The sequence below is a fragment of the Aspergillus oryzae genome, chromosome 3, assembly GCF_000184455.2.
Source record: "Aspergillus oryzae RIB40 DNA, chromosome 3".
Lineage (NCBI taxonomy): Eukaryota > Fungi > Ascomycota > Eurotiomycetes > Eurotiales > Aspergillaceae > Aspergillus > Aspergillus oryzae.
In genome coordinates this window covers 3,722,911-3,750,569 of record NC_036437.1, presented here as the reverse complement: position 1 = coordinate 3,750,569, position 27,659 = coordinate 3,722,911, and the positions used below count along the sequence as shown (strand labels likewise).

Sequence of the window (27,659 nt, the reverse complement as noted above, 5' to 3'; positions counted from 1 at the left end):
TATGGTGGGTACGTACAATTAAAAATATCAGGCGCACAGCACGGGTAGGGAACAAGCAAAAAGGGTGGCGTTTCCACAGGAATCCCTTGCATGGATCGGCTCTATTCCAGCTCTGCCTCAGACAGTGCCAATTAGCTGGACTGATCAACACATGATCTGCATAGGTTATCCTTTGGACACATAATGATCCCCACATGATGTATTGCGGTGTCTGGGTACTCAGGTATCCCTTTCGAGATATCCCACAGTTCCTTCGCTGCCAGGCATGTGGCTCTATAGTGTTACCCACTTGGGGGTTGCTCACAATGAATGTTGACGTGTCTTAAGTGGAGGATGAAGGATTGAAGCCAGCCATGGAGGAGCTTGGTGTAGCTAGAATATCATAATGGCAGGGAAGATGAGCCCTGTTTGGAATTGGAATCCGTACCCGGGGAACCTACCCGATGGATCAGTCTGTAGATCAGAATTTTTTCCGGGACCCCTTGAGGTGTTCATGGTAGGAGTCACCGCCATAGAGTTGGGGGTGACCCATCATGTGGAGATAGGAGACGGGGCTAGAAGGGTCTGTCTGCTATGTATTGTCTGTAAGAACCGATTCAAAATTGATTCTAAATTAGAATCGGAGAATTCATAGAAAGTTTCCATGTCAAGGACGTATGGTGTGATGGGACATGTATTGGGGAAATCATGGTTGCTATGATGTGATATTGAGACGAAGATAACATGAAGTATGCAGATCCGTGTTCCAAGAAATGCCTGACGACCTCGACTAAAGCGGCAATGATCCGCCGGTACCTTACCTTCCTGCGGGAGATCCTCAGGCTCCCCTCTGTCAATGCCCTACCCGTTGTTAATCCCGGTCGCACCGTTTTGTTCTTTCTTTCTTCCTTTCCTCTTCTTCGTCCTTTCATTGATGGAATCGCCGGCTTTTGTCCGACTAGCATCGCACCATCGAATCATACTACATATCAAATTGCCTATCCTAGATTCTAGATTTGACACATGAAGAGGATCTTCAGAACTATTACTAACAGTTAAGCCAATAAATGAGTTGGATCTGCAGGAGAAGCTACCTCAAAATCAAGGCCACCCGAGAAGCTTAGCCAACCGTTAAGCTTTGGTGGATAACCGAATCTTCGAGCCCGCTTGGCCGTTCCTTGGGAGTCCTTGTGAGCTCTTAAAAGTTGCCCTTTGAAGTCTGGTTCTCGGAGATGTACCCACTTACAATGGAAATCCGCCACGGCCGATCTATCGGGCCTAGGGAGCTTGCTCCCCCGGGCCACAATTAGAAACAAACCTCCAGTCCTCCACATGTTGCAACTGACCGCTGAGTACGGCCAACGCGCGTTCGGCATTGCGCACATGTTGCGAATTTTCGGCTAACTAGATGGATGTCCGAACAATCTCGACAGCTCATCGGGAATTTTTTACCCAGAATAGAAAACGGCCCATAATATACAACAGTGTGTTCTACCCATCTTCTTTTGTTGATTCATCTTAGCACTCCACTTACCTAGCCGCCTGAATCCTAACCTAGGTGTGAGGGAACCCATCTTCACAATCTCCAAGGCCTCATTCCCGATGTCGGCGTAGAAATCTCCTCCACATGTGCTGGCGCGCATAGGAGCAGCCACAGCTGGGGAACGCGAACGCGCCTCAAATAACTCTAAGAGCAGCAGATATACACAGCTCACGTGAACTAGACAGACCCTACCAAACTTCTATTGCCTTTAACACAGGATTTTGACTTTCAGGAGATTGCAGTCCAGATCTCCATCTTTGAGTACTTCTCTATTATAGGCATCTGGGTCCTAGCCCTTGGGGTCAAATTTCAAACCGGTAGTTGAGAACACCGAGCCACAAAGCGCGCAGTAGAAGTTGTCCATTTTGGGCATTGGGCATTTGATTCGAGGGAGAGACAAAACATGTCCCAGATTTCTGGGGACTCGTAAAGATATTGGGAACGCTTTTGGCGCTTTTCTTTATTCACTGGATCTAGTGGGTGGGGCTGCTTGTTTACTTGTGTAATAATGAGCAGGGGTACGGATAGTCTTGGTCTTTACTAAATGGAGAGTATAAAGTAATGGTCTGGGTCTATGTCTGTTGTTGGGCTTGTGGGTTTGCTGGGCTACTTGTAGTCCATAGGTATGGCTTATGTATGCATGTATGTATATATACTCTTACAGCTGATTGGGGAATTGAGTTATTGTAGCTTTTCTGTGAGAGCAATAAATCCGTATTTTGTCCATGTTTACAGCAACTCTTTTCTAAAGTAGTATATGCATGGCGTGATACTCCAGATCCTGAACCTGATTTTCTATCAGAATATCATAAATCAATTATTTCTATAAACATGCAATCCACTAATTATCGTACTCCAACCCAGACTCCTTCCGGATCGCCCCATATACACCGGCAACATCCCCCTTCACGCCCTTCTCCTTCTTCACCTCCTGCAAATACGCATCAGTAACCTCCACACTCCTCAATCTCATCCCCGCATCCTGCGCAATGCTAGTCGCATGCCCCAGATCCTTCCTCGCCAGGTCAACCGCAAACAGCGGCTCCTCGCGCTTATGATAATCACCCTCGACCATCCGATCCGCATACTTCGCAAACGGGCCACCCAGCCACGTATGGATCCATTTCTGATACATATCGGCCCCGAGACCAGATTTCTCCGCCAGCACAAGACCCTCTGCAACCGTCTCAACGGTGTTAAGAATGAAAGTGTTACCCAGGATCTTAAGCTGGGAGGCACGGCCGACGTCATCGCCAGGCAAAGGGAGGGTGGCCTTTGCCGTGACGCCCTCGAAGAAAGGCTGGAGTCTGTCAATCGCCTCTTGCTTTCCGGCGGGGACGACGATCATCTGGCCTGCATCGGCCATGTTGGGGGCGCCGAAGACGGGGCAGGCGATGAAGGTTGCGCCGCGCTCTGTGAGGGTGGCGTGGATTCGGCGGGAGGTGTTGGGGTGGACGGTGGAGCAGTCGACGATAAGTTTGGAGGTGAGGTCTAGGGAGGAGTCGGAGATGATGGTGGTGATGATTTGGTCGAGGGCATGGTCATCGCCGACGCAGATGAAGGTGATTGTAGCCTGTGCCACGGCTTCGGGGATGGTGGTTGCGACGGTGGCTTTGTTGGAGCCGATTGAGTCGGCGAAGGCGGTGGCTCGGGATGTTGTGCGGTTGTAGAGGACTATGGGTGTTGTTTGGGGGCCTTTTAGGGCGATGTTGCGGCTCATACCCTGGTGGGGATGTTAGTGTTTCTGTGATATTGATATTGATTGATCGACATGTGTAGATATAGGTGGGGAGGTGTTTATGTGTACTTACCCGGCCGATGTTGCCCAGGCCGAGCCATGCTACTCTTTCTGAAGCCATTGTGTCAAACTGTGTTTGCGTGATCAATTCGAAGGGAAGGGGTGTAGAGCATCAATGGAAGGGCTGTGGGCAGTAATTTATAGATTGCGGGGATCATCGAGGAGACTGCGTCATGCGGGGCATTTCGGGGGTTCGGCGTCGCGTTTCCTTCCTAAAAGCTTAGCCGGCGTGGGGACGCGGAGCTAAATTTACATCTCTGAGTCTGGAACATTTGATGTCTTTCCTGTTACAACGGACTTAATTGGATACAGAAGTGCGATATGTCCGTTCTCGAGGGCGCAGTGGAAGAGTATATGAACAGATTACCAATCCCCAAGCCCCAACCAACGGGCCGATTCCGCTGTCTAATTGAGTCGGTCCGAGTCACTCGGAGCAACTTAATAAATAGATCTCCACCCATAGAGCTAACAACAAAAATGAGTCAATTGTCACGCATTCAATATACGCTTGCGCCTGTTTTCTTCACCGGCGCATTTTCGTGTTACACGGCTCCGTCAGCAAGGAAATGATCTTCTCACACGCGATGACTCGTCCATCTTTTGGCCCCAGTTTAGTTGCAATACCTTTCGCCCGATGTCGCATCGACTCGCTCTGGGCGCTTGCTAGCACTCGAATAAGTGCCTGTCCTAATTCCGGTGCATTGACGCCTGGCGCAGTCTTGCGACTTGCCCAAATCCCAATGCCTAACCATTCTGCGCGCAAGGCGAAATCGTAGGTGTCGAACCAGACGGGAAGGATGACTTGTGACACGCCAGCCCTAAAGCAAACAAGCTGTCAGAGATTGGGAGCACCCGCATTCATGAGTTTACAGCCGTATATACTGACCGTATCGCTTCGTGATAAGAATTGGACCCTCCATGGTGAACCATGCATTTTACATGGCCACTCGTGAGAATGCAAATAGGCTCCACTGCCAGCCACGACTCAACACGGACTTGTCCCTCTGCGACGGCAGTACGAAGATTGTCGGGTAAAGGTGTATCCTCGAAAGTTGTACCGGAACTTGGCTTGATTTTCCATAGGATTTGGATATCTGGCCTTTTATCCAGAAGCATACGGAACCCCTCCATGAGCTCTTGCAAAACATCAGTCGTATAAGTCACATGTGATCCCAGGTTTACCAAGACTGTTGGCCGTCGTTCGAGCCAAGAAGCCAGTTCTAGATCCTCTTCAGCAATCGGGACACAAGGGCGCAGTATGGGACCACACAGTATAAAGTTGTCGGGAAAGTAGCATGGAATTTCGGTCTCCTGTCTGGCCGGGAGAAGAACTACAGTCTTGTCCTTGTTGAGCTGTTGGGAGACCTGTGCAGAAGTTACATTCGGCAGCCCTTGAGCAATACGATATGCCGTCAGCTCTCGAGCTCTTGGGTTGCTCATTAGAATCAATAGCATCCGAAGAACAAGATAAACATTCGGAAGAATCAGGTACCATGGTAAAGGATAAGGGTAACCGGAACCCACGCTGACTGATTAGTCAAGATACACAGAGCAAGAGGGGAAGTACAGATAGACTAGGTCTCTCACATTGGATATTTCCACAAGCTCGCCAACCTCGGCTGTATCGTCAGTTCCTTGAATGTGTTAGGAGACAGGGCCACATAACGCTGTTCTAGCATGCGACACGCATCAACTGCCTGTAAGAACATTGGATCAAGTACGACAATCGCTGGTTGGAGCGTGCGGATGAGGGTAGAGCAGTCTTCATATATTGCCATATATTGAGGGCCATCCCAAGGAGTTGCCACTACAGGTAGGATGTGCTTCTGTGTGTTCAGCGCTGCTCGAAAGCCGACGTTATGGACGTGAAATGAATTGGTACATATATTGAACCAAGGATTGGCCTCTATCATAGGAGGGCCAATTAGTGGATGGAAGGTCGCACGATTTGTCACTGATGACAGGGATGCGGCACGGCCATTGAGCTTGGAGACAGCGGGCTCTAAAGGAGCAAACGAGCCAATATGGACATCGTAAGAGCGAATGAGAACTTCATGGGCCACGGCTAAACTGACAGTTGCCTGGCCCAGCTCACTGAGGGTCAGAAAGAGAATGGTTGATGGTGCCATTACGCTAGCATGGATATGATGGAGTCAAGAAGATCAGTAATGAAGGACTGACCAAAAGACGAAGAGAAGTGAAGCGCTCAAGGTCGGTACGGGGCTAGCAGTGAAGGAACAATACGGGAAAGAAGCCTATCCGTTGGACATGGTTTCCTTCTACGAATGCCATGTTGGAACTTCTTCTAAAACAGATAATTGGGAGTATAAAAACCGACTTCATCTGCAGAATATGTATGAATAGTCAGCTGACATTCTTCCGTATAATCCACTTCGATTGTCATGCAATCAGCCATGGATGAGCGGGTGTCTTTCCGAATCGGATGAATTTATTAATATTATAGGTCTTTCTAATAGGTTTATAAACATTGATGTGTGGTACTAGTGGAGAATCAGACCAATGTATGTGCATCCATGCTCCTGTCCGCTGTCCTCCGTTTAATTTATATACATCGATAGTATGGCTCTGGATACGAAGGGACTGCCCCCTCCTCTTCACCGCTCGTCATCTGCAACTGTGTATGCGTTCCACAAGGACGACGTATCACTTCATGCATGAATAACTTGACCCACGAACGAAAGCGGCACTGTTTTTCAGTGTTGAGTAACCGAGCGCTTATCTCGAGTTTATATTACTCGCCCTTTCATGACACTCCGGCTTATCAACCAATATCTCCCAGGGATTACCCAAGGAAGCAGCTCGTAAGCAATTGCTGGTATGGTGCCTGTTGTAGTCAAGCGATCGACCAAGCCGATTGCGGGGCATCAGAAGCCTCCGAGAAAAGACTAATGCATGCAGCTATTCCATTTAGTCCTTTCGTCCGCGACCACTAATGGCGGAGTTGCGGGTATTGACCCGGTCAATGTCGTAGGGATTTTCCTCATACTGTGTCGCTGTGCGACCTAAAGAATGTCCAGACTTCCTAGAGGCCCGAGAACCTCGTCGGTCAAGTGCAACCTGGGATGGAATGGTGGAAAGGCTATCGGAGTCATCACTGTCACTGCTCATATAGACAGACTCGGCTTTCTCAGCCACAGTCGTCTTCTCTTGAGCTGGCTCTTGCTCTTGACGCGGGGGTGGATTCTGTTTGGCTGCGAGACGCTGCATGAATGCCTCGGCCTCAGCAGCGTAAACACAACGCTTACGAATCTGAGCCCCGTAAAGATAGAAGAGAATAGGGAATGGCACACACGCAACGGCCAAGAAAGCTGGAATGGAAGAGGCCCAGTGAATGCCTAGGTTGCGATACATGTAGGTGGTGAATAGAGGAAAGGCGAAGCCGAATAAAGACCGGAGAGCTGAGTTAGCTGCAAGGACCGATGCTGAATAGATCGTGTAGGCATCGATCAGATAGTTGAAGACACTGAGGAAGACCAAGACTAATCCAAACCCAAATGGTACGCCTGCAGCAACCGGCGCTATCCAGTGGATGGTTGGGGAGTTCGTCCATGCGAACCAGAAAAGGCCGATAGGCAGAGCGATTCCTCCAACAATACTGGGCGGAAGACGGACCTCGGGTGCAAGACGACCCGTACTTTGCCCACACAGCTTAGCATAACGGAAATTGTCCGGAAAGGTGCAAGCCACTGCGATGATCATTCCTACTAGAATTCCCATGAAAGCCAAGCCCCCAATACCTTCACTCCAGCCACGGACTTCCTGGAAGACGATCGGATAGGCTGCAAACAACATGTACAATGTCCCATATATGATAGCCATATATATACAGAACAGAAGCACAATTGGCTCTTTAAAGAGCAGAAGCCAAGGGCGGGAGAGAGCCGTAGTCAGTGTCTTTGTCAACGTCGCTCTACCTCGTTCGATATCCAGTTTGCTACGGTAGACTTGACCATTCAGCTCAGAAAGCTTTTCAGCTCGACGACGCAGGAGGACTGGAGCGTATGTCTCTGGTAGTAATATGCCCATAGCCAGCCACACCACGCCTGCTAACGCCGCTAGAAAGCCTTCCACCCAACGCCAGCCCGCGGCAGAGCCGAGGAAGCCCCCAATCACCGGCCCAAACGTCGGACCACAGAGCGGTGCTGCAGCGAAGAGACTGATTGCAATACCACGCTTTGCAGCCGGAAACATATCTGCAATCGTACCTCCTGCATTTCCGAAAGGGGATGACCCGAAAAATCCTGCGAGGAACCGTAGAATAATAAGGGTTTGAATATTCTGAGCTCCCGCAGCTCCCGCATTGAAAGCAGTGAGGAGGAAGAATGTGCTAGTGAAGATATGTCGACGACCGAAGGTCTCACTCATTGGTGCCCAGATCAATGGCCCAAAGGCAAATCCCAGGACAAAGAGGGAAATTCCGAGGATAGCGACTTCCTGTTCACAGTCGAAATCCTTGACAATCTGACCCATGCCGCCTGAGTATGCAGAGGAAACCAATGCAACGGTGAGGGTGACAAAAGAGACTAGAACAGTATAGGACCATTTTTGGATCTCACTGAACTCCATTGGGTTGCGCGGGTCATTAGGGATCCAACTGACAACGTAAGGGTCATCTTCGGTTCCTGATCCAGCATAAGGATAATTAACCACTTCGGGTGTAACAACCTTTTGGTCGAGGACTAAACGCCAGTAGGGTATCTTGGAGGATAGAGGCACCTCGTCGGCCCCGGCTAAACCGGTCATACCCGTTGCGGTGCTAGATATCCTTGTCAGTTCTTGGTACTTATTCCCCATTCCAACCACAGTTTGTTCTTTTAAAGACATGCATATGCCATGGGATCGACATGTTAGTGACGGACCCACCTAGTGTTTATATTATAGAAGAACGTTTGCGATACAGTACCGCGCTATCAGCTGTGTTATGCTTCGTGTGTTCCTCCAAACTGAATTGAGAAGTGTAGATCATAAAAACCCAATGTCATGGGGCACTCATATAGTTAAAAACAAGACTAAGATTAATGCAATATGGCTAATACGAGAATAAACAGGCACAATATGGAGACCAAAGAAGAAGAAAAACGTAAGCAAAAAAATTTCTTGAACTTCTTAAAACAGCAACCGAGAGATGCCTCGGTTATATCTAAAGATAAAAGGTAATCTAATCTACCTTGCATCAAACCACGTACTAAACCAATAGTGTGTCAAACTCGGTCAAGGGGTGTATTTAGTTCTAACGCCACATAATATTCGTTATCCATTACCATTTCGCAGTGTACATATGCAGACGCCCTAAAACCTTGAATAGGATGGCACAGATACCCGTTTAAACCTATCTTCTATCCCTCTAAATTTTCAGAGTAGAACCACTAACGAAAACGCGATTGGAAGCCGCCACAGTCGAACAAGACTTTCGGCCCGACGGTTCCTGCCACTACTGGCGACAAGCTCGCTTGGTCAAGTGGGGCGTCGTTTGGAAATTGACAAGCGACAGGATATGTTGACCAATCTACTTTAATTTCTTGATACTATCCATATTACATATAGACGCGTAGTCTCAGATTCTGCTCATCTTGAACCTTAACCTGATAATGCCCTCGTTTGATCAGTGATCACTAAGTTGCAAACCAAACTGTGGAGAGTAAGTCGACAACGATGAATGGACGAGTCGGCAAAGTCGGCATTCCGTGCCGACAAAAAGCGGATCCACGCAGGGGAGAAAATAAGCGAGATGAAACAACCACGCCTCCGGAAGAAGATGCCGAACGACCACCAGGCAACGGTGCCGATATTGCGTAGTATTGGATGTGTTACTTCAAGGACTGAGTGTCATCGCCTCGATTTTGTTATTTGTGTTATCGCAGGGTTGTTTGATTGGTTATTCTCCGTTATCATACATGAACGTCATTGCAACCGCTTGTCAGGCAGCTGTTTATGCAGTGATCGCCGTAGTATGTCCTTACGTGCAATAGTGGTTACAAAAGAGTGTACACTACATAGATCGCTCCCGAGACTTATAGTCACATTCATGTATCATTGATTATTGGTGAGCAACTCAGGAAAACGTGGATTTGATCGAGGTAATTGTAAGAGGCATACAACATTGTCCAGACGTGCATGTATATACATGGGTTGAGTATATACACGGGGTAGAGATCACCAAGGTAGGCCAGAAACTCAAGATATATGATACAGAAAACTCTAAACAAAACTTTTTCGAGAGACTGACAGTGACATTATACGTGAGATTGAATGTTATATATATACCACAGAAATTATAGCAATGCTATATAAAAGACCTAGAACGGGAAACAATCTATCCGTGGCTCCGTATCAAGTTCACAACTTTGGGAAAACTGTGCTCTAAGGACTTCTCCAGTGTCATAAAGAGACGAGTAGTCCGGACATGTAATTCTAGATTTATAAAAGATTAAAATGAAGGATAGATTAACGGTCCTGATACACAGATAGACGTACCTTCTATAGTCAATTCATAGCAAGCGGATTGGCCCTCATCGTGATAAGGAAGAACTGGACCACCCCAAGCCCTATTCACATTTTCGAACATAAAATCCTTCTCCTTGACCCGCACCTTAAGTCCAACATTCTTTTTCTGACCCACCCAAACCATTTGATAAGGGGCCTCGCTGGTCAACGAACAGGCAGTATTATCGGATTCTTCCGACTCTGGAGAGGACCCATGAGATTGACCGGAATGCTTCGCATGGGTTTTTAACCAGTCTCTGAACAACCTAATAACCCCGTTGTCAACAATCACTGCACCCAGAGGAAAGTTACTTCCCCACATCACTTCCACTATATTCACGGCTACACATATTTGGATGAAATTTTCGAACGCTTCTAGTTCGATAGGAAGTGTCACGACTGAGCTTTCCGGTTGCTCCGGGTGGACTGTCGACACAATCAGCATTGACCTGCACACCTCGTCCACTGCAGATGCCCTACCCGCTGATGCAAAACGCCTTGCTCCGCCGATTCTCCCCATTGCTACTACCCTGGGTCGAAATCTAGAATATAGGGAACCGAGTCTCCCTAGCTGCTGTGCTGTATCAACATTCTCGTACAGTGAGCCCTTCCCTTCATACTGGCTACTCAAACCATCCGTACCGAGGTATTTGCAAAAGACGTGGGGTTTAGTAGAATACGAGCTTGGATTGAGACAGTCGAGCATAAGGTTGTATTTGTTCAGTGATACAGAGACAAGAATGCGGTAGTGCAGGATCCGCAATATTAATGCATAGAACCGGTGGGAAACCGTCGTTAAGGGGAGAAGGGAGTGGGTTGGCAATGGGCATAAGATCTGAACGAACACCTGAGCGTCATTAGATAAAGCTTAACTCAATAGGTAATTTGATATCAATCCCATCATACCTCATTTGGAAGGGAGTAGAGGTGGAGCCCCGAGGGATTAGTGGCCATGCTTCGCGATGAAACGTGGGGAGCAGCAGTAAGGGCTGCACGATTACTACGCAATTACTGGTATCCGTTCCATTAAAGAGGTGGGTGAGCCACTCATGAATGATATAATTGGATAAGTAACCTTGAAGGCTTAATGTAAACCGTCAACATATGGAGAAGTGAGTACCCTTGGAACTTCCCCAGATATTGCTGTGCTGATAAGCCCATGTCGATAAGAGTCCACCAGTTGCCCCTCGTTTCGTGGGACCAGCCAATCGGGTCTTGACGTCAGTCTGGAGGCGATGCTATGAATTTATTACTAAAATACCTCAATCTCTAGGTCGGCCCGGTTCATTTCAAGCAGGACACTCGGGCAGCCGGTGAGAAGCTCGGGCTAGCCAAGACAAAACGGCTAATATCAACCCCGTCTGCTACGGAATACGGACGGGACAGAGCGCTAGCAAAGAGCACCCTACCCACTATACATAGTTAAACCACCAATCTAATGTAACGCGGATAATTGATATGTGTTAGTCACTAGAGCAAATATTCCGTAGTTGGTATTGTTCCTGCATAGATGGAGGACAGCCACGCGAACTGAACAATCTGCACCTGTCAAGCAAATCGACAGCAGAGGAAAAAGAGTGTAGTCAATTCAATGCGGTTTCAGATAGTGATACCAACTGTGCTGTAAATAGGGCTGAGGTCACCGTCAGGAACGTGATTGTTATTTACCCGAACAGACGTCATGCCGAGTTTTTATATTAATTCGGTGCGTTTGGTACCGAAAGGGTCTCAATTAATTTTCCGGAGACCCCGCGAAACAGACCATGTGCCCCGCCGCCGTCGCTTCATCTTCGCTGACTTTCTCTCCTACCTTTTTCTTCCCCTCTTTTCTTCTCTTCTTCCTGTAGCTTGCCCTTCATTCATTGCACAGCACGCGCGCGCCTCGTATTTAGTCGACAATCATGGTCGAAAACGTTCTTGATGATATCTCCCATCGGAGGTACAACCCACTCCGCGGTTCTTACATCTTAGTCTCCCCCCACAGAACTAAGCGTCCTTGGCAGTAAGTCTTGAGAGAGTTTTTCCCTTGATTTTGGGTGCGATGATTGCGCTCGACAATATGAGGAATGAGCAAACCTGGAGTTCTAGAGAGCTAAACTTCCGCCGCAAACAGAGGAGCACAAGAAAGCCCTTCCAAGACAACTCTGCCCACCTATGATCCTGCTTGCTATCTGTGCCCAGGCAACAAACGTGCGCAAGGAGATGCGAACCCCAAGTACGAAAAGACTTTCGTTTTCGTCAACGATTACAGCGCTGTCAAGGAGGAGCAAGCGCCATACAGCCCAGACAATGCCGACGGTGCGTTCCTACTTTAGCCGGAGCACAAGATGTAGTGCTATGTCACAGAGCTAACGTGTATACGATCAACTTTAGATCTGGAATCTTTCTTCCTGAAGGCAGAGCCTGTCACTGGCAAATGTTATGTGCTCACCTTCTCAGCGGCCCATAACCTCACCTTGGCAGATCTGTCTCCGGCCGAAATTGCTCCCGTCATTGACGCTTGGACCGAAATCTACAGTGCACATCTGTCACCTAAGTCACCGTTGGCTGCTCTTGCTCCTGCGACCACCCTTCCTCCCAACTCCCCAACCGCTGATCTGGCCAAGCCCAAGGAGCAATATCGGTATATGCAGATCTTTGAGAACAAAGGCGCGGCTATGGGATGCTCAAACCCTCACCCCCATGGACAAGTCTGGACCACCAGCTCGCTACCCGAAGAGCCAGCTATGGAGCTGGAACAGCTTAAGAAATACCGCAAAGAGCACGGAGGCAAGCACATGCTGGAAGATTATGCGGCCCTCGAAAGCCAGAAGAAGGAGCGTGTAGTGTTTGAGAACGGAGCATTCCTGGTTGTCTGCCCCTGGTGGGGAGTTTGGCCATTCGAGACGATGATTGTTAGCAAACAACACAAGCGTGCGCTCGTTGACCTCAACGCCAACGAGAAGGCACAGTTGGCCGAGGCCATCGCAGAGATCACCAGACGTTACGATAATTTGTTCGAGACGCACTTCCCATACAGCATGGGTATCCATCAGGCACCCCTTGATGGGACTGACGAGGAGATTGAGTCTTCCTATCTGCACTTGCACTTCTACCCTCCTTTGTTGCGCAGCGCGACTGTGCGAAAGTTTTTGGTCGGGTAAGTTCTAGCTCCTACGTACTCTTTGTCATCAGGTGACTGATTGATCTATAGTTATGAAATGATGGGAGAGCCTCAGCGAGACATTACCCCCGAGCAAGCGGCGGCAAGATTAAGGAACTGCGGAGGAGAGCTGTATAGGAAGAAGTTGGACGGATAAGATATCACAGAGTACGGTAGAATAATTTCGTAGCTTGAATGAGTCACGGTGCACAGAAACAACTTTTGTTAGCCATGGGTATCTATTATTCTTTTAATTTTCTCCTCCTAACACCGGGACTGCAGGTAGGGTTCGTGCGAATGACCGGGAGCTCGAGTAGAGAGAAAGAACGAGGGAAGTAATACATCGAGGGATAGGTTAACGTCTCGCATGTAAAAAAATTAGGCAGAGAGATAGCTTTCCCTCTGTGTCAACATCCAAGCTAAAGTTGATGACGCAACAATAAGAGGGCTGACGAAACGCCCCTTGAGTTGGGCACTACCGAAACCCAGCCACTCGCCAACAAAGTGTACCAAGGCGATTCCGAAAGTCCATATAGCAAGGTCATATGCCACAGGGGTCGTGATGTTGTAAGCTGCGTACATTCGGATCACAGCGGAGAGGAAAGTCCAGGTACCAAAGGTGCGAGAGGATAAGGGGTTGGTTAGCGGACGACCATCAGCGGATCGTCCATTGTAGAGCTCCGCGGCGTAGGAATCGGATCGGTACGCTTGAATGCTGTTTGCCGAAGAGACCACCGAGACCTAGAAGGAATTAAAACTTAACATGATGCCTGGTGGGTGGATGAAGCGAATAGGGGAATCGTTGAATATGAGACGTACAAGGAAAAGCCACTTGGGCAGAAAGCCCTCAAAAGGAGGCAAGTAAGAGAGAATAGCAGCCATTGCTGATTGGATGGTGTGCTGTGACGGGGTAATCAAGTGATTGACGGAGCTTGCTTTTAGTTGGAGTGATTGGTGATGCAAGTAGAGCTATTGCTAGCAGTACCTTAGGGAAGAAGCACAAGCAATGGTTGGGGGCCGAGGCTCATTTCTTGGCACAACAACTCTCATCCCGCGAACTTTACTCCGATCTCCGCCTGGGCCGTGAAATCTCCCTCAAATATAAACCCTTTCCTTTTCATTGTTGGACCTCAATTTGTCTGGTTCAAGGGGAAAAGGCGCCAATCATGGATTTCCTATCGAAGCACACAACCTGTCTGTCTAACCTGGAGCTTAATCTTGCTCCTGGATGGCAGACTGTCAGCGCGTATTTCCTTCTTGCAGCAGGAAGCTTGTTTGTCGCCTCTAGAGCTTTGACTTTTGTCAGAGTTCTTCTCAGCCTGTTTGTTCTTCCCGGAAAGTCGGTAAGTTGCAGCTAAATTCTGTATAGAAAGGCCACAAACCATTAACTTTCGAGGTCTAGCTTCGCTCTTTCGGCCCCAAGGGTAGCTGGGCCGTGGTCACAGGTGCATCCGACGGTTTGGGCAAAGAATTCTCGCTCCAACTTGCTCGCGCTGGCTTCAACATCGTCCTTGTCTCCCGGACTGCCTCGAAGCTGACTACGTTGTCCGATGAAATCACCTCCAAGTACGCCTCCGTCCAGACCAAAACCCTGGCTATGGACTTTGCTCGCAACGAAGATAGCGACTATGAGAAGCTGAAGGCCCTGGTGGATGAGCTGGACGTAGCCATTCTAGTAAACAATGTTGGAAAGAGCCACGACATCCCCACTCCTTTCGCATTGACTTCTCAGGAGGAGATGACGGACATCATAACCATCAATTGCATGGGAACCCTGCGTGCTACTCAGTTGATCGTGCCGGGAATGATGCAGCGCAAGCGTGGTTTGATTCTGACAATGGGATCCTTTGGTGGCCTTCTCCCAACTCCTCTTCTTGCCACCTACTCTGGTAGCAAGGCCTTCCTGCAGCAGTGGTCGACGGCTCTCGGCTCGGAACTTGAGGAGCACGGTATCACCGTTGAGCTCGTACAGGCATATCTCATCACTTCTGCTATGTCAAAGATTCGCCGGGCCAGCGCTACGATCCCGGATCCCCGGTCGTTCGTCAAGTCGGTCTTGTCTAAAATTGGCCGCAATGGTGGATCTCCATCCTACGCTTACAGCTCATCGCCCTACTGGAGCCATGGCTTGATGGCCTACTTCTTGACCTGTATCGCCGGAACCATGGGGAAGTTCGTTACTTCTAAGAATCGAGGAATGCACGAGTCAATTCGGAAGCGAGCTCTGCGCAAGGCCGAGCGCGAAAAGGCGAAGAAGAGCACTTAAGTGGATGTATCTGTCGTCCTCGAATATTGCCTCTGTAGAGGCTCGCACTATAACGCGTGAATGATTCTGCAGGGAGGGCAGCATGATGTATGAATTTCAATATCTATTGGATTAATTCGTTGTTGAACGAGATTGAGCGCTGAAAGATCTTGGGTGAAGAGACTGCAAAAAAAAAGCCATCTTTTTATTACACTAGTAGAAGTTTAATCTACGTTAGAACACAAATCATTTCATTAGAAACGATTGCTATTGTTAGTGTTCTTGACTAGGTCACTAGGTGTTAGCATGTTGCACTTGCGTCACCGGCTAGTTCTTCGATCTACGAGAAATAATTCGGCATGAAGCTAGAAAGGTTCCTTGTTCTGCACTCAGCCAGCAGTGCACCCTATAATTTCTGTGTCAGACACATACTTCTCTGTCGGTATTGCAATGTGAGATGCCCGGGTTGTGTAGAGAGAGGAACAGCTATATATACCCTGCAGGGAACAGGGCATTTCAAGATGCGACATGATTGCTCGCCGTACGATAACAGTCCCACTATGACTATCACAATCTATGTATCATTCCAATACCATGGCGGTCTTCCATGTCAACTTAAATAGCTTCGACTATCGATCGCTAGGCTCCATAATCTGACAAAAACATTCTTTGCTACCGCATTTCAGAGGAAAGTATGCGAGCATGCGTCGAGGCGGATATTCTCTCTGATATCGTCATGAGCACCTCACAGAATACCTAATTCAATTTCCTAAAAATAGGTAGTATTCTGATAGGGTCACATTGGCCGAACGTAGTGATGAATGCTGGGGTGGCCTGAGGTAACAGGGGTCTGGTCATGTTGCCTATCATACTGCCTGAGTCTACCGTGCAATAGATTAATCCTCTAGGTCCTATGTTCGAAGGCCTGATAGTCGCAGTCAAGGTTATTGCCGGCTATAATGACCTCCGTGAAAGCTTTTTTGATTGCTTCGGAACCTCGGTGCAAATGTAAGTTGATCCTATCAGAATCAGCATCCAGGTAATCACTCAGGTTAACTCGAGAAGCGAGTATATTCCGCAAACCACAAATCCACCATCCTTGGTGTCATCCTAAGGGGCGAGAAGAGCCTAGAACTAAAGCATTGATCGGAAGTGAATATGAATACCATGCCATGGACGGCAGTTATGCACAGTATTAGATTAGCCTGATACCTTTCGAGCCCCAGGCATTGGCATTGGCATTGGCATGCTAGAACTGTGGGATAAAGTCGTACGACGTTTCTAGACAAACCCGAATGTCTTATCCTGGGGGCAAGCCAGTGATATAGTGCAAGCTAAGCTTCTTTGATACAGCTACTGATAGGTAAATCCACCGACTCACCAATCAAATGCCAGCGATAGGCCGCGAAATGCAGCTAGTGTGGAGCTGGTGACCGGTTTACTGTATAGGGCTATAGTCTCACTTCCGGTGAATGTCTTTGTACTTCGTCGCCATGACTTTTCCCAAGGACCGATTCTGGAGTAACCACGTGTTGCAGAAACCGGAGGTTTGGGGATTTGACTCGAGATACTGGAGTGCTGGGGTCTGGAGAAACACGCGATATTTTTAAAGATATGGAGTAGAGATGCTGGGGAAGCTTGCAGCCCAAGAATTGGCGTATAGCTTAATCCATTATGTTCTGGCATCACGGACATACAGGCTATTGCTTACTATTTCTTCCGTCTATAATACAATGCATTATTGATAGCCAGAAAACAAGGCTGTTTGTCTCTCAGCAGTTCCAATTCTGCCTATAATGGTGCTATAGTGCTGTCTGATATCATCCTGGTAGCATCATGGATGTCATATTTCCGGGTGTACTGTGCAACCACTACAACCTGTCTACGAAAATTTTTTGTGACACTCCACCACGAAAAATAGCATGCAATGTATCTTATGACGCAGGCCGAGATATCTACGAAACACATTTGCCATCCCGTAGAACCCGCCAATAGTAAAATTTGCGGTGCCATAAGGTCGTCGAGGAACGTCGGTTGGTTTCCATGAGATTGCCGCCGAGCAACAATGCACGACCCGGATTTTGATTTACTGATTATAGGATCGTTATTATAGACAGGGAAGGAAAAAGAAGCAAAAGACAAGCAAAGACTATCAAGAGACATGAAGGCAAAAAAGCTATACAAACACATGATTTAGGTTGCATGATGACTTCCGTGACTGTCATACCACCGTGAGTTGACCACGAAGAGAGTCGCCTAGATGCTCGACTTACTAAACGGGTTAACCGCTTCTGTTGATCTGCATGCAGACTTTTCCCGACTAGACTCAATCCAATAAGGCCGGCGTCCGTACGGCATGCCGATATATCCCGTGTAGGGTAACGCCGTGGTTTCACCGGAGGCCGAAATGGTCGAGTCTGAGAGATTTTGCTCGGCAAGTCTCCGAGTGGGACCACGGCCAACGCAGGAGAATAGGAAATCTCAGCCGTTGTTTGTTGAGACTAAAGTTGCACCATTCAACATCGGCTCTGCTGAAGTCTGCACCTCTCAACAGTGGTTGGATGAAAATCCGACAGTGGGTCGGACGCCAAGTGCCTTGATGCGACGATCCACCAGTCGAACGCACCAGCAGAAATTTTTCTCCTAAGTTAGGGCGAAGCTATTCCGTATGTGACGTCGAGTTGACCGAATCGGCACACCGAGTCACAAACGGATCACGATGCCGACTTCTCGGACGGCCGATAGCTTCGGAACGATTCCAATGACATACATACACAGCAGAAGACATGCATGGGACATTCTTGTAGGTATTGTAGTCAGATGATGTTACCTTCCACCCAATATTGAATTTGTAACCTTCGTATCCATATTATTTTTTGAACCAAGACTACAGGGTATTGGCACAGAGTTCGGATGCTGCATGAGTTGACTTTATCGGCATCATTATTACCTTTCACTACCCGACTCGGGATCGCCCAGAAATTTTTTTTCTTAGGGTGGATCCATTTAGATCTGCCATGACTCTTGGTACCAGCTCGGAACCAGAAAACTTTACTGTGTGTCTTCAGGGGAGCTATAATTAAATTTAGGGCAAGGGGGAAAAAAAATGAGTGAGGCAGATTTGAATGGGCCTCGTTAACATCGTTAAAACAACTCTGTTGAGAAAGGAGTCAAGGGATGTAGTGGATCGTCAAATGTAAACAATTGTCCGTAAATTCCCCCGTACACACACCAACAGAGTAATTGTGCGTGTGAATCCTGAGAAGTATGTGGCAAAGGAATTAAGCGTGTAAACAGAGTCAGTGAACTAACTATTACTACCACCGTGAGACAACACGGGAAAACAAACTACGTAGTATCTACAGTGTGGAATGGAATAATCGAGATACTACCATAGGTACTACAAACTTGAATTTAGAGGATTGGGTAATAAAAAATAAAATAAATAAAAATAAAAAATAAAAACCAAACCAGACCATCATGAGACGCACATGACGTCCCCGTGACTACTTTGGTAGAATTCCAGACTCTCTCAAGTTCGCTTTTCACGATAGCAAGACGGCGAGCCCGGCAACGAACCTCAACCCATCCATGCCAACGATAACTTTACTCTTTTGGTCGTCTCCAGGCACATCCCCACTGTCTCCCCACTCCAAGAGACTCTGTCGAAGCATCCAAGAACACACTCCGCCCCCCTAGCATGCGACTATCCTTCCTGGTTCGGCCCTTGAGATCTGGGCCCCCGTTTTTCTTGCCATGGTCCCTACCCCGAGAATGGGGTGTCCTCCAATCCCTGGGATGGAGGCGACGTTTTGTCTTGCCGACGTATGGACCGTTCATGTAAAACCTTTCATTTAATTTTCAATTAAGCGCACTAAATAATTCCACGATGCGGTTATTAAGTTCCGACTCTGGGTTATATATCTCCGCGCTTCCCACGTTGCCTCCCCGGTTTCCTTCTCTTTCTCATCCCATCTTTCATCCCTTCACCAATCTGTCTAAGGATTCGTTCGACCATTGAGGAATCCATCCATCATTATGGGTGTCTCTAATCTGATGGCCCGGCTCAAGCCTCAGGCCGACCATGAACACCAGGAGCACTCCGATACTCCTACCCCAGTCAGAGCCGACTCAAACTTGGAGAAGGATAATGCCATGATTGACGACAGCCCCGTCAAGTATCTGACATGGCGGTCCTTCATCCTGGGTTTGTGTGTCTCGATGGGTGGTTTTATCTTCGGTTACTCCACCGGTATGTCAACTTCCCTGTGGGGTATCTACCATGGTTCGTGCTGACTTTCACCTCAGGTCAAATTGCTGGCTTTACGACTATGAATGATTTCAAGATGCGCTTTGCGGAACAACATGCGGATGGAACATATGCTTTCAGCAACGTGCGCAATGGTTTGATTGTCGGTCTGGTAAGTCCATGGATTCCACACTTGACCGGGCGAATGAGGATCAAACTAACATGATTGCAGTTGTCCATTGGTACTATGATTGGCGCCCTTGTCGCCGCTCCTATCGCCGACCGCATTGGTCGCAAATACTCTATCTCCTTCTGGTCGGTGATTCACATGGTTGGTATCATCATCCAGATCGCCACCGATGACAACTGGGTCCAAGTTGCTATGGGTCGTTGGGTGGCCGGTTTGGGTGTCGGCGCTCTGTCCAGCATCGTTCCTATGTACCAGAGTGAATCTGCTCCTCGTCAGGTCCGTGGTGCCATGGTCAGCGCCTTCCAGCTGTTCGTTGCCTTCGGTATTTTCATCTCTTATCTCGTCAACTTCGGTACCGAATCCATCAACGGTACCGCTTCCTGGCGTATCACTATGGGCATTGGCTTCGCCTGGCCCTTGATCTTGGGTGTTGGCACTCTGTTCCTTCCCGAGTCTCCCCGTTATGCCTACCGTAACGGTCGTATCGAAGAAGCCCGTGAGGTTATGTGCAAGCTTTACGGCGTCGGCCCCAACCACCGGTGCATCGCCCAGGAGATGAAGGACATGAAGGACAAGCTCGATGAGGAGAAGGCTGCCGGACAGGCTGGCATCTTCGAAGTCTTCACTGGTCCCCGTATGTTCTACCGTGTTATGCTGGGAATTGCTTTGCAGTCACTGCAGCAGCTCACTGGCGCCAATTTCCTCTTCTACTATGGTAACACCATCTTCACTTCTACCGGTCTGAACAACAGCTACGTCACCCAGATTATTCTGGGTGCCGTTAACTTCGGCATGACCCTTCCTGGTCTCTATGTTGTTGAGCACTTCGGCCGTCGTAATAGTCTGATGGTCGGTGCCTCCTGGATGTTTATCTGCTTTATGATCTGGGCCTCCATTGGTCACTTCGCCTTGGACTTGGAGAACCCTCCCAACACCCCTCAGGCTGGTACTGCCATGATTGTCTTCACTTGCTTCTTCATCGTCGGCTTCGCCACCACCTGGGGACCTATTGTGTGGGCTATCTGTGGTGAGATGTACCCTGCTCGCTACCGTGCTGTCTGCATTGGTCTTGCCACTGCCGCCAATTGGACCTGGAACTTCCTGATCTCTTTCTTCACCCCCTTCATCTCCAGCGCTATCGACTTTGCCTACGGTTACGTCTTTGCAGGCTGCTGCTTCGCCGCCGTGCTTGTGGTCTTCTTCTTCGTCAACGAGACCCAGGGTCGCACCCTTGAGGAAGTCGACACCATGTACGTCCTCCACGTCAAGCCCTGGAAGAGTGCCAACTGGACGCCCCCGGAGGGTATCGTCCGCGATCTCCACGGGCCCCCCGCTTCCCCCAAGCAGGAGGGTCGGGCTGAGCACAGCGAGCCCGCCACCGAGATCCGCGAGTAAATGGTATCATGTCTAATGAACCAGCTACGGCCGTCGCTTACGCATTGATACAACGCTTTTATGTGTTTTTCGTCGTCCTCTGTAACCTTTTTTAATGTTGTGGCGCAACTCTTCTCCTTTTGTTTGCTCTGAATATACCGATGTGAATGCATGCATGCATGAGTACATATGTTGAGGGGCCATGAATATGGCATGACTTTTGGATCCAAGGAACCTACTGGCGTTATGGGTGGATAAACCAGCAAAGCAAAACTACGAGCTTATACAGTTTAAAGAGAAATAAAAATAATATAATCTATGAAAAATAACTCCTTCTCTCATGTAAATCATTATTATTCATTCTCAGCGAGCGCCATGCTATGACTTAAGGTATAATACTTAGAATATGTTCTTTACGAATGTATGGCAGCACAGCGGTCCGTAAGATGACAAGTTACCTATGGTAAAACGTTTGCCCATGGCGAATTGAATTATCTCTCGGGGTGCCAATTCGGATAACAGATGTCTTAAGTCTCTAGTAAGTGATATGCGGCGAAGAACGAACAAGTTGAAGAGTAAATCAAGGCAAAATGATCAATTTTTATTTCTATCTTCGTCTTCGCGTTCATCAAAATATTCAAATCAATCAAGCCGATAAATGCTGATTCAGTTGGGTTGGAACAACCCCAGGTATTTACGCAGCAGTATAATTCATCCAGAGACCGTTGACTGTAACAGACACTCAAAACATGAAGAAACATAACCCCCGACGCCCTGTTTTTTGACACCCAGTTCATGACATGTGGAAGATGAGATATATTAAGGGGTGGTGACATTGTCTCATCGTGCACTCGGCACTTGAAGACAAAGCCTTTACCGACGTTGAGTCTTGCCGATGCTACGCTTGCCGGTGAACTAGAGGCAAAGTTAGTAAATGAGCGACAGGCGTAAAAAGGGTGGCTGTGGTGACATACCAAGTGCTTGGGGAGAGATGCGGTAGTGTGACGATCGGCTTCTCCGGCTCTTGCCATGCGGTTCATCTTCTTCTGGCCCAGCTTCTTGAGACGATCGGCCTTGCTGCGAGCTGTGGTATCGGTAACACCGTCCAGGAGACGGTTGGTTGCTGCCTGGCTGCGGGCACGGCCCTTGGCCTTGGCAATGGCCTGGCGAGGATCGGACATGTCGATATCCATAGCATCGTCGCCATCGGCATCGCGAGTAGTGGTACGTCCACGGGTCTGGCTCTTGGAGCGGGCACGGGCGGAAGCAGCATCGACATCGTAGCCGGCCTCTTCGAGAGCATTCTCCATTTGGGACAGCGACTTGGCCTTGGCGCTACGAGGGATTTGTGCGCGGTTCTTGAGAGACTTGCGCATCTTGGCTTCGTTGCGCATCAAAGCCCGCTTCTCGCGAATCAGGTCTGCCTTCATGCGGGTGTCTGCATCCTCAGCATCTTCCACGCTCTCATCAGAATCGTAGTAACCGTCGGCTTCCAGCTTCTCTTCTTCCTCCTCCAAGGCGGCCAATTTCTGCTCAATATCGGGATCCACGAAATCGTAGATGTTCTTGCCGTTCCACACTTCGGGAATCTTATCATGCTTCCATTCGTCGTCGGCCAGGTCGTAGGTCTTCTTGAGGTCAATGTTGTAGACACCAGCACCACCGTTCTCCTCCTCAATGTCCCTCTCCAACTTCTTCCGGTTAGGATCATTCTTGTCGTATTTCTGGAGGTTCTTGACGGCCTCAGGAATGAATGTTTCACGCTGGACACCACCCATGGGCTGTGCAACATGAATACGGGCCAGGACATCACCCAGACGTCCACCAGGGGTACCAGAGCTGTTGGTTCCAGACTTGAGTTTCTGCGCCACTCTCTCGGCCAGTAGCTTGTCGCAAGCGGCGTTCTTCACGTTAGTTACACCCTCGGTAGTGGTGCAAGATAACTGCAACATCTCCACATCTCCAGACTTGAGGATCGACTCGATCTCTTGCTGGTATTCGGGTTCCAAATCCTCGGGGCGCCTGACATCAATCTTGTTGACGACAAGGAAGACAATCTTGTTGGCGAATAGCGGGCGGATACTGTGGAACAGCTTGATTTGGTCGGCAACGGAGTAGCCACACTGTTCGGAGAAATCCATAAAGTACATGACCGCGGAGCGAAGATGGGCAATAGCGGTAATGGATTGCATTTCAATCGTGTTCATCTCCTCCAGAGGGTGGTCCAGAATTCCGGGGGTATCAATGGCTTGGAATCGCAAGTACTTGTAGTCGAAATGACCAACGAACAAACTCTTGGTTGTGAATGCATATGGCTGTACGTCAACATCGGCCTTGGTGATGCTGCGCAAAAAGCTAGACTTTCCGACGTTGGGGTAACCGCAAATCAGGAGAGTTCGGGTGTTGGGATCGATGGAAGGCAAACGGCCCAAATGTTGACGAACTTGCTCGAGGTAGACCAGAGGGTCTTTGAGACGTCTGCAAATGGTGGCCATACGACCGAGGGCCGCGCGCTTCAGCTGCTTGCACTGGAACAGAGACTGGGCATATTTGATGAGACGGACATAATCGCGGGAAACAGTCTCGATAAGATGTTTAGCGGTAGAAACTTGACCCAAAGCGATTCTGAAATGGTCGGCATCGTAAAGTGTGTTCATCAAGTCCTTATCTAGTAACTGTTAGACAGTCGCACCAGGAGAATATTCGATGCCCAAAAACCTACGGAAAGGATGAATATCCTGGAGCCGGGGGAATCCATCCAGAATGGCCTGGAACTTTTCGCAGAATGTCTCTTGGGTATATTTGACCTTTCGGGTATAAAAGCCTAACCAGCGGGGGCAAAATTCGAATCAGCAAAAATCCGAGTTTTATGTTGTTATTTCGAATCACAATCACTTTGTTCCGAAATAACGATCGGGGGTTGCTAAATACCTCTGATACGGCTGATCTTAAAACCAGCACGAATCTGGGTTGGCAGCTGTCTCTGTGTACGGCTGAGAACGACATCCAAAAATTCCTGGCTCGTGGGCACAGGAGCGATCTGGGAAGAAAAGTACTCTATCAGTTTGACGGTTCTGGAGCATGACTGTAGCATTTCAGGCGCAACCAAAATCACTCACATCCTTCCAAGTGGTCTTCATGATGGGCAACCTGAGAAGTACCAAATATGACTCTCAAGAATATCCCAGAGGTGATGATAAGATTTTGAAGTCCCCGAGTCGAAGCAACTTCCTGAACAAGAAAGAAAAAAAAAATATTCCGGGCGGTCGGCGCAAAGTTTTGGCGGGCGGTGAGAGTCGCAATGTGGGGAACTTTTCTCCCTTCTGGTAGCCGAGAGAACAAGAGAACAAGAGACCCCGTCCAGATAACTACGATAGCTGCTAGTATTACTGCTGATTCTATTATTCACTCTATATGTATTGTTTTCCCTCTGAAATTGCTCTCTATCATGATCATGTACATTGAACTACCGCGGGACTATGATACACAAATATTCCTGCCCTGACCTGAAACTAGCCGCCTATTCATGGTCGTCATCAGCATGGGGTATCTGTCCCAGAATCATCGTAGCCCAGACAAACTCCGTTGCTTTTCTCTTGAACCCATCATGTAAAAAGACCAAACCCAGTGTTTCAACATAACATGCGTCAAATGTCGCGTGGGAATTGTGGAAAAAAAAACAACAAAGGGGAAACTAAAGAAAGGTGGAAAAAGATGATATAATAGAAGGGGAAAAAAGAGAAAAGAGAAAAAAGGACCAGGTAAGAGGAAGACATGTCAGCGAGGTGCAGCATCATTCGCAGCCATCCTAACTGTCCATGAAATTTACTCTCCGATGAAATCCAACACCTAGAGTTGGTCAATCACAGGCTGCTTGTAAGGGTACTTTTCAGCAAGGCTTCACTCACCAGATTTGTCCAACCGCCGCCGCCAAACTGACACTTGCTAGGACCACGGTTATCGAATCCAAAAGATTCGTAGAATGGCACGAGGTGATCATGGGCTATTATAGAAATGCGCTCGGCGATCTGTGCTTCTCTGATCCTGTGGATGTAGGACTTCAACAACGTGCTGGCAACCTGCTTGCCTTGGTGCTCCGGCAAAACAGCCAAGGAATGGATTGCAATCGTGCCACCATATTCGTCATGGCCGACGGTCTCTCCGTTCTCCACAGTCATGCGCTCGGTTTGCCAGTTTTCGGGAAGCTCCATAGCCTTGTCGGTCACAAACTGAGTCGAAATGCGAGTCGCAACGATGTGTCCAACTAAGGTCGGACGAGGCTTCGGCTGGTCCTCTCCTAAGATAGGGAGTGTAAAGAGTCCCAAGCAAAGTTCGGGGCATCGGTTCAGGCGATATACAAACTTTTAACGCCGAGTCAGCCAGGCGACAAATAATAAAGTTGGGGTGGAAAATACGTCCATACCTTGTCTCGGGAACAGCGCTCTTGTTCGGGAAACGCGCTCTCCACGTTGACACAATCATCCACGTTTGACACAGTCAAGACCTGTACGAAAGGATGCAACTCGTCCAGCTTTGTGCGTTGATGCACAGGCGGGCGACGGAACCAATAAGGAAATTCGTTAATATCGTCATGGTCAACTGCAACGTAGTCTTCGTCGACCTCTTCTTCTTCGTCATCATCATCCACCTCCTCCATGGGGATCCCGTTGGCCATTGAAAAATCTCCACGGGCGCTCAGACGTGAGAGGTCATCCCCGGTCGTAGGCAAGGAATACCCGTCCGCGTTTGATAACGGCTTGAACCCATTGATGGGCTGGTCCGCGGCAGACTTATCAGCGGTATAATCGGACATTATCTGTCGATCTCAGGATTCGATTTTCAACAGGTCGCAAGACGACGTTCCTTAGATTTGCAGGGTAGATAGAGAGAAAATTTGCAAAAGACGAAAGCAGAAAGATGTACTCAAAGAGAGGGGAGAAAAAGTCCAAGCGGACAGGGATTGCTGAAGGCGTAGGATTGTGGAAAGGATTGGCTGAAGGGGACCCTAGGAGGGATGAAAAAGAGTCGAATCGAGGGGCGTGAATCCTCGGAAAATGGTGGGGATCAAAAATTAGCTCTGATGCGGACGGGCGATAAGACTTGAGTCGGGTTGCAGTTCCAGAAGCTTAGGGCCGGATCGTAAGCCAAAAGACGCAAGCCACCAGTCAAGCCCGAATGAAGGAGGTTGTGAAGTTAGGAACTGGAAAGAGCAGATTACCAACCAGATCTTCTGAAATGCAGGTAAGGGAATGTGAGTGGATTGTCGTGTGCTAAAAGATGGGTACAGTGAGGCGTTTGATTGCCACTCACACAGAGGCAAATGAAGGATATTGTGGAAGTGTGACCCGGGCACAGTATGATTGGCTGTCTTATTTTTTCTTTTTACCCACGGGACAAAAGGAATACAAAAGAAAGAGAACAAAAAAGTAGGGAGGGAAAAGCAATATCCGTAAATGATCGAGGAATATGGGTGTTCCTGAAAGATCTAATACACTATCCACTGATTCTTAGGTACTAAAAATGTCGGTCGATCAATTCCCCTGCAGATAATCAGAAACTTCAGGACTAAAAGTCTTACTACTGAGATTTAATTTACTTGGATACCAGGGCTTTGATTGATTGCTTTCCATCCGGTAAAAGTAAGATTGCCGAACCCAAGCGCGGGGTATTATTAACTGATACTGATAATGCAAGTCATGTTCGTATGTAATTTTTCTAGGTGGTCTACGCGTAACATTGACGGGTGGGTAGGTTGGGGATGGGGGAGATATGGAGAAATTTGACGGTTTCTGCCCCGTAACCGGATGGGTCCCGTACGGAGCACATGCCTCACGGGCTTTACTAGTCGGTACTACAATGACTGGTAAATACTCCTTAGCGAACGGTAAGGTACGAGAATGAGATATGGCTGCCAGCTGCCAGTTAAAGCATGGACTCTGGTCACACTACTTACTAGGTAGTACTGGTATTACTCCTACTTCAAACTGGGTCATGGAACACGTGCCGTACGTCTCAGTCCAGCAAGGATCCTGTAAGGGTTCTTCTATGACAATATTACCTACCGTCTTCTTCTCAGGAATTTACTTACACTTACACAAGATGCGTAAATGTTTACCACCAATTGGTGATACGTATATCAATGACACAGCTCATGATAGAGAATGAACTGCTATCGGAGATTCGTCATAGTCTATCCTTTACTCCAGAGTCCAGACACAGTGCTCGTTGATTGGCTTCTCCGCACCTGAATACATGCAGTAGTGGGTGTCTGCCCGAGCCTTACTTCTACGACAGAACATGTAAGGAGTCCCTGAGAACGTAACAAACCAGGAAAGCAAAGCATATAACACTGCCGATCTCACCTTAAACCATTTCCTTGCTACCATGGCCGAAGCGTTTCCTGTCAACAATGGCATGACTTCATTCTGGCGCACCGAGCCTCATTTTCTCGATAGCCATCGCTCAACCGAGGTGCTGCCTGATACAAGTGATATTGTCATCGTTGGGGCAGGATATGCAGGCGTAACAACTGCATACCACTGTATGCGTCTTAGCCAATCCTCGTCAGCTGATAAACCTTCTATAGTAATACTGGAAGCCCGTCAGGCCTGCTCGGGGGCTACAGGTCGCAATGG

At 48.4% G+C, this 27,659-nt stretch overlaps 8 protein-coding genes across 8 annotated transcripts; 3 read left to right on the top strand and 5 right to left on the bottom strand.

Annotated features, from left to right (window-relative positions):
- Window positions 1–2,180: 2,180 nt before the first annotated feature.
- Window positions 2,181–3,381, bottom strand: AO090026000487 (NAD(P)-dependent oxidoreductase; the record flags this gene model as incomplete). Its single annotated transcript, XM_023236045.1, has 3 exons — window positions 2,181–2,262; window positions 2,377–3,245; window positions 3,334–3,381. The coding sequence occupies 3 exons, from the start codon at window positions 3,379–3,381 to the stop codon at window positions 2,181–2,183; spliced, it is 999 nt and encodes a 332-aa protein (XP_023091053.1).
- Window positions 3,382–4,255: 874 nt separating this feature from the next.
- Window positions 4,256–8,084, bottom strand: AO090026000488 (MFS transporter; the record flags this gene model as incomplete). Its single annotated transcript, XM_023236044.1, has 2 exons — window positions 4,256–4,456; window positions 6,297–8,084. 2 exons carry the CDS (start codon window positions 8,082–8,084, stop codon window positions 4,256–4,258), a joined length of 1,989 nt encoding a protein of 662 aa, XP_023091054.1.
- A 3,641-nt stretch (window positions 8,085–11,725) lies between these two features.
- On the top strand, window positions 11,726–13,123 carry AO090026000490 (UDP-glucose:hexose-1-phosphate uridylyltransferase; the record flags this gene model as incomplete). Its single annotated transcript, XM_001821880.3, has 4 exons — window positions 11,726–11,826; window positions 11,938–12,122; window positions 12,198–12,963; window positions 13,018–13,123. The coding sequence occupies 4 exons, from the start codon at window positions 11,726–11,728 to the stop codon at window positions 13,121–13,123; spliced, it is 1,158 nt and encodes a 385-aa protein (XP_001821932.1).
- A 221-nt stretch (window positions 13,124–13,344) lies between these two features.
- On the bottom strand, window positions 13,345–13,848 carry AO090026000491 (Erg28 family protein; the record flags this gene model as incomplete). The annotated part of the gene is made up of 2 exons (XM_001821881.3): window positions 13,345–13,707; window positions 13,786–13,848. The coding sequence occupies 2 exons, from the start codon at window positions 13,846–13,848 to the stop codon at window positions 13,345–13,347; spliced, it is 426 nt and encodes a 141-aa protein (XP_001821933.1).
- Window positions 13,849–14,132: 284 nt separating this feature from the next.
- Window positions 14,133–15,232, top strand: AO090026000492 (ketoreductase; the record flags this gene model as incomplete). The annotated part of the gene is made up of 2 exons (XM_001821882.3): window positions 14,133–14,309; window positions 14,369–15,232. The coding sequence occupies 2 exons, from the start codon at window positions 14,133–14,135 to the stop codon at window positions 15,230–15,232; spliced, it is 1,041 nt and encodes a 346-aa protein (XP_001821934.1).
- Window positions 15,233–19,249: 4,017 nt separating this feature from the next.
- Window positions 19,250–21,045, top strand: AO090026000494 (sugar porter family MFS transporter; the record flags this gene model as incomplete). The annotated part of the gene is made up of 3 exons (XM_001821883.3): window positions 19,250–19,463; window positions 19,520–19,632; window positions 19,693–21,045. The coding sequence occupies 3 exons, from the start codon at window positions 19,250–19,252 to the stop codon at window positions 21,043–21,045; spliced, it is 1,680 nt and encodes a 559-aa protein (XP_001821935.1).
- An 852-nt stretch (window positions 21,046–21,897) lies between these two features.
- On the bottom strand, window positions 21,898–24,164 carry AO090026000495 (putative GTPase NOG1; the record flags this gene model as incomplete). Its single annotated transcript, XM_001821884.1, has 5 exons — window positions 21,898–21,939; window positions 21,999–23,692; window positions 23,747–23,848; window positions 23,956–24,064; window positions 24,144–24,164. The coding sequence occupies 5 exons, from the start codon at window positions 24,162–24,164 to the stop codon at window positions 21,898–21,900; spliced, it is 1,968 nt and encodes a 655-aa protein (XP_001821936.1).
- Window positions 24,165–24,671: 507 nt separating this feature from the next.
- On the bottom strand, window positions 24,672–25,837 carry AO090026000496 (polyamine acetyltransferase; the record flags this gene model as incomplete). Its single annotated transcript, XM_023236041.1, has 3 exons — window positions 24,672–24,836; window positions 24,933–25,385; window positions 25,448–25,837. 3 exons carry the CDS (start codon window positions 25,835–25,837, stop codon window positions 24,672–24,674), a joined length of 1,008 nt encoding a protein of 335 aa, XP_023091055.1.
- Window positions 25,838–27,659: the final 1,822 nt, after the last annotated feature.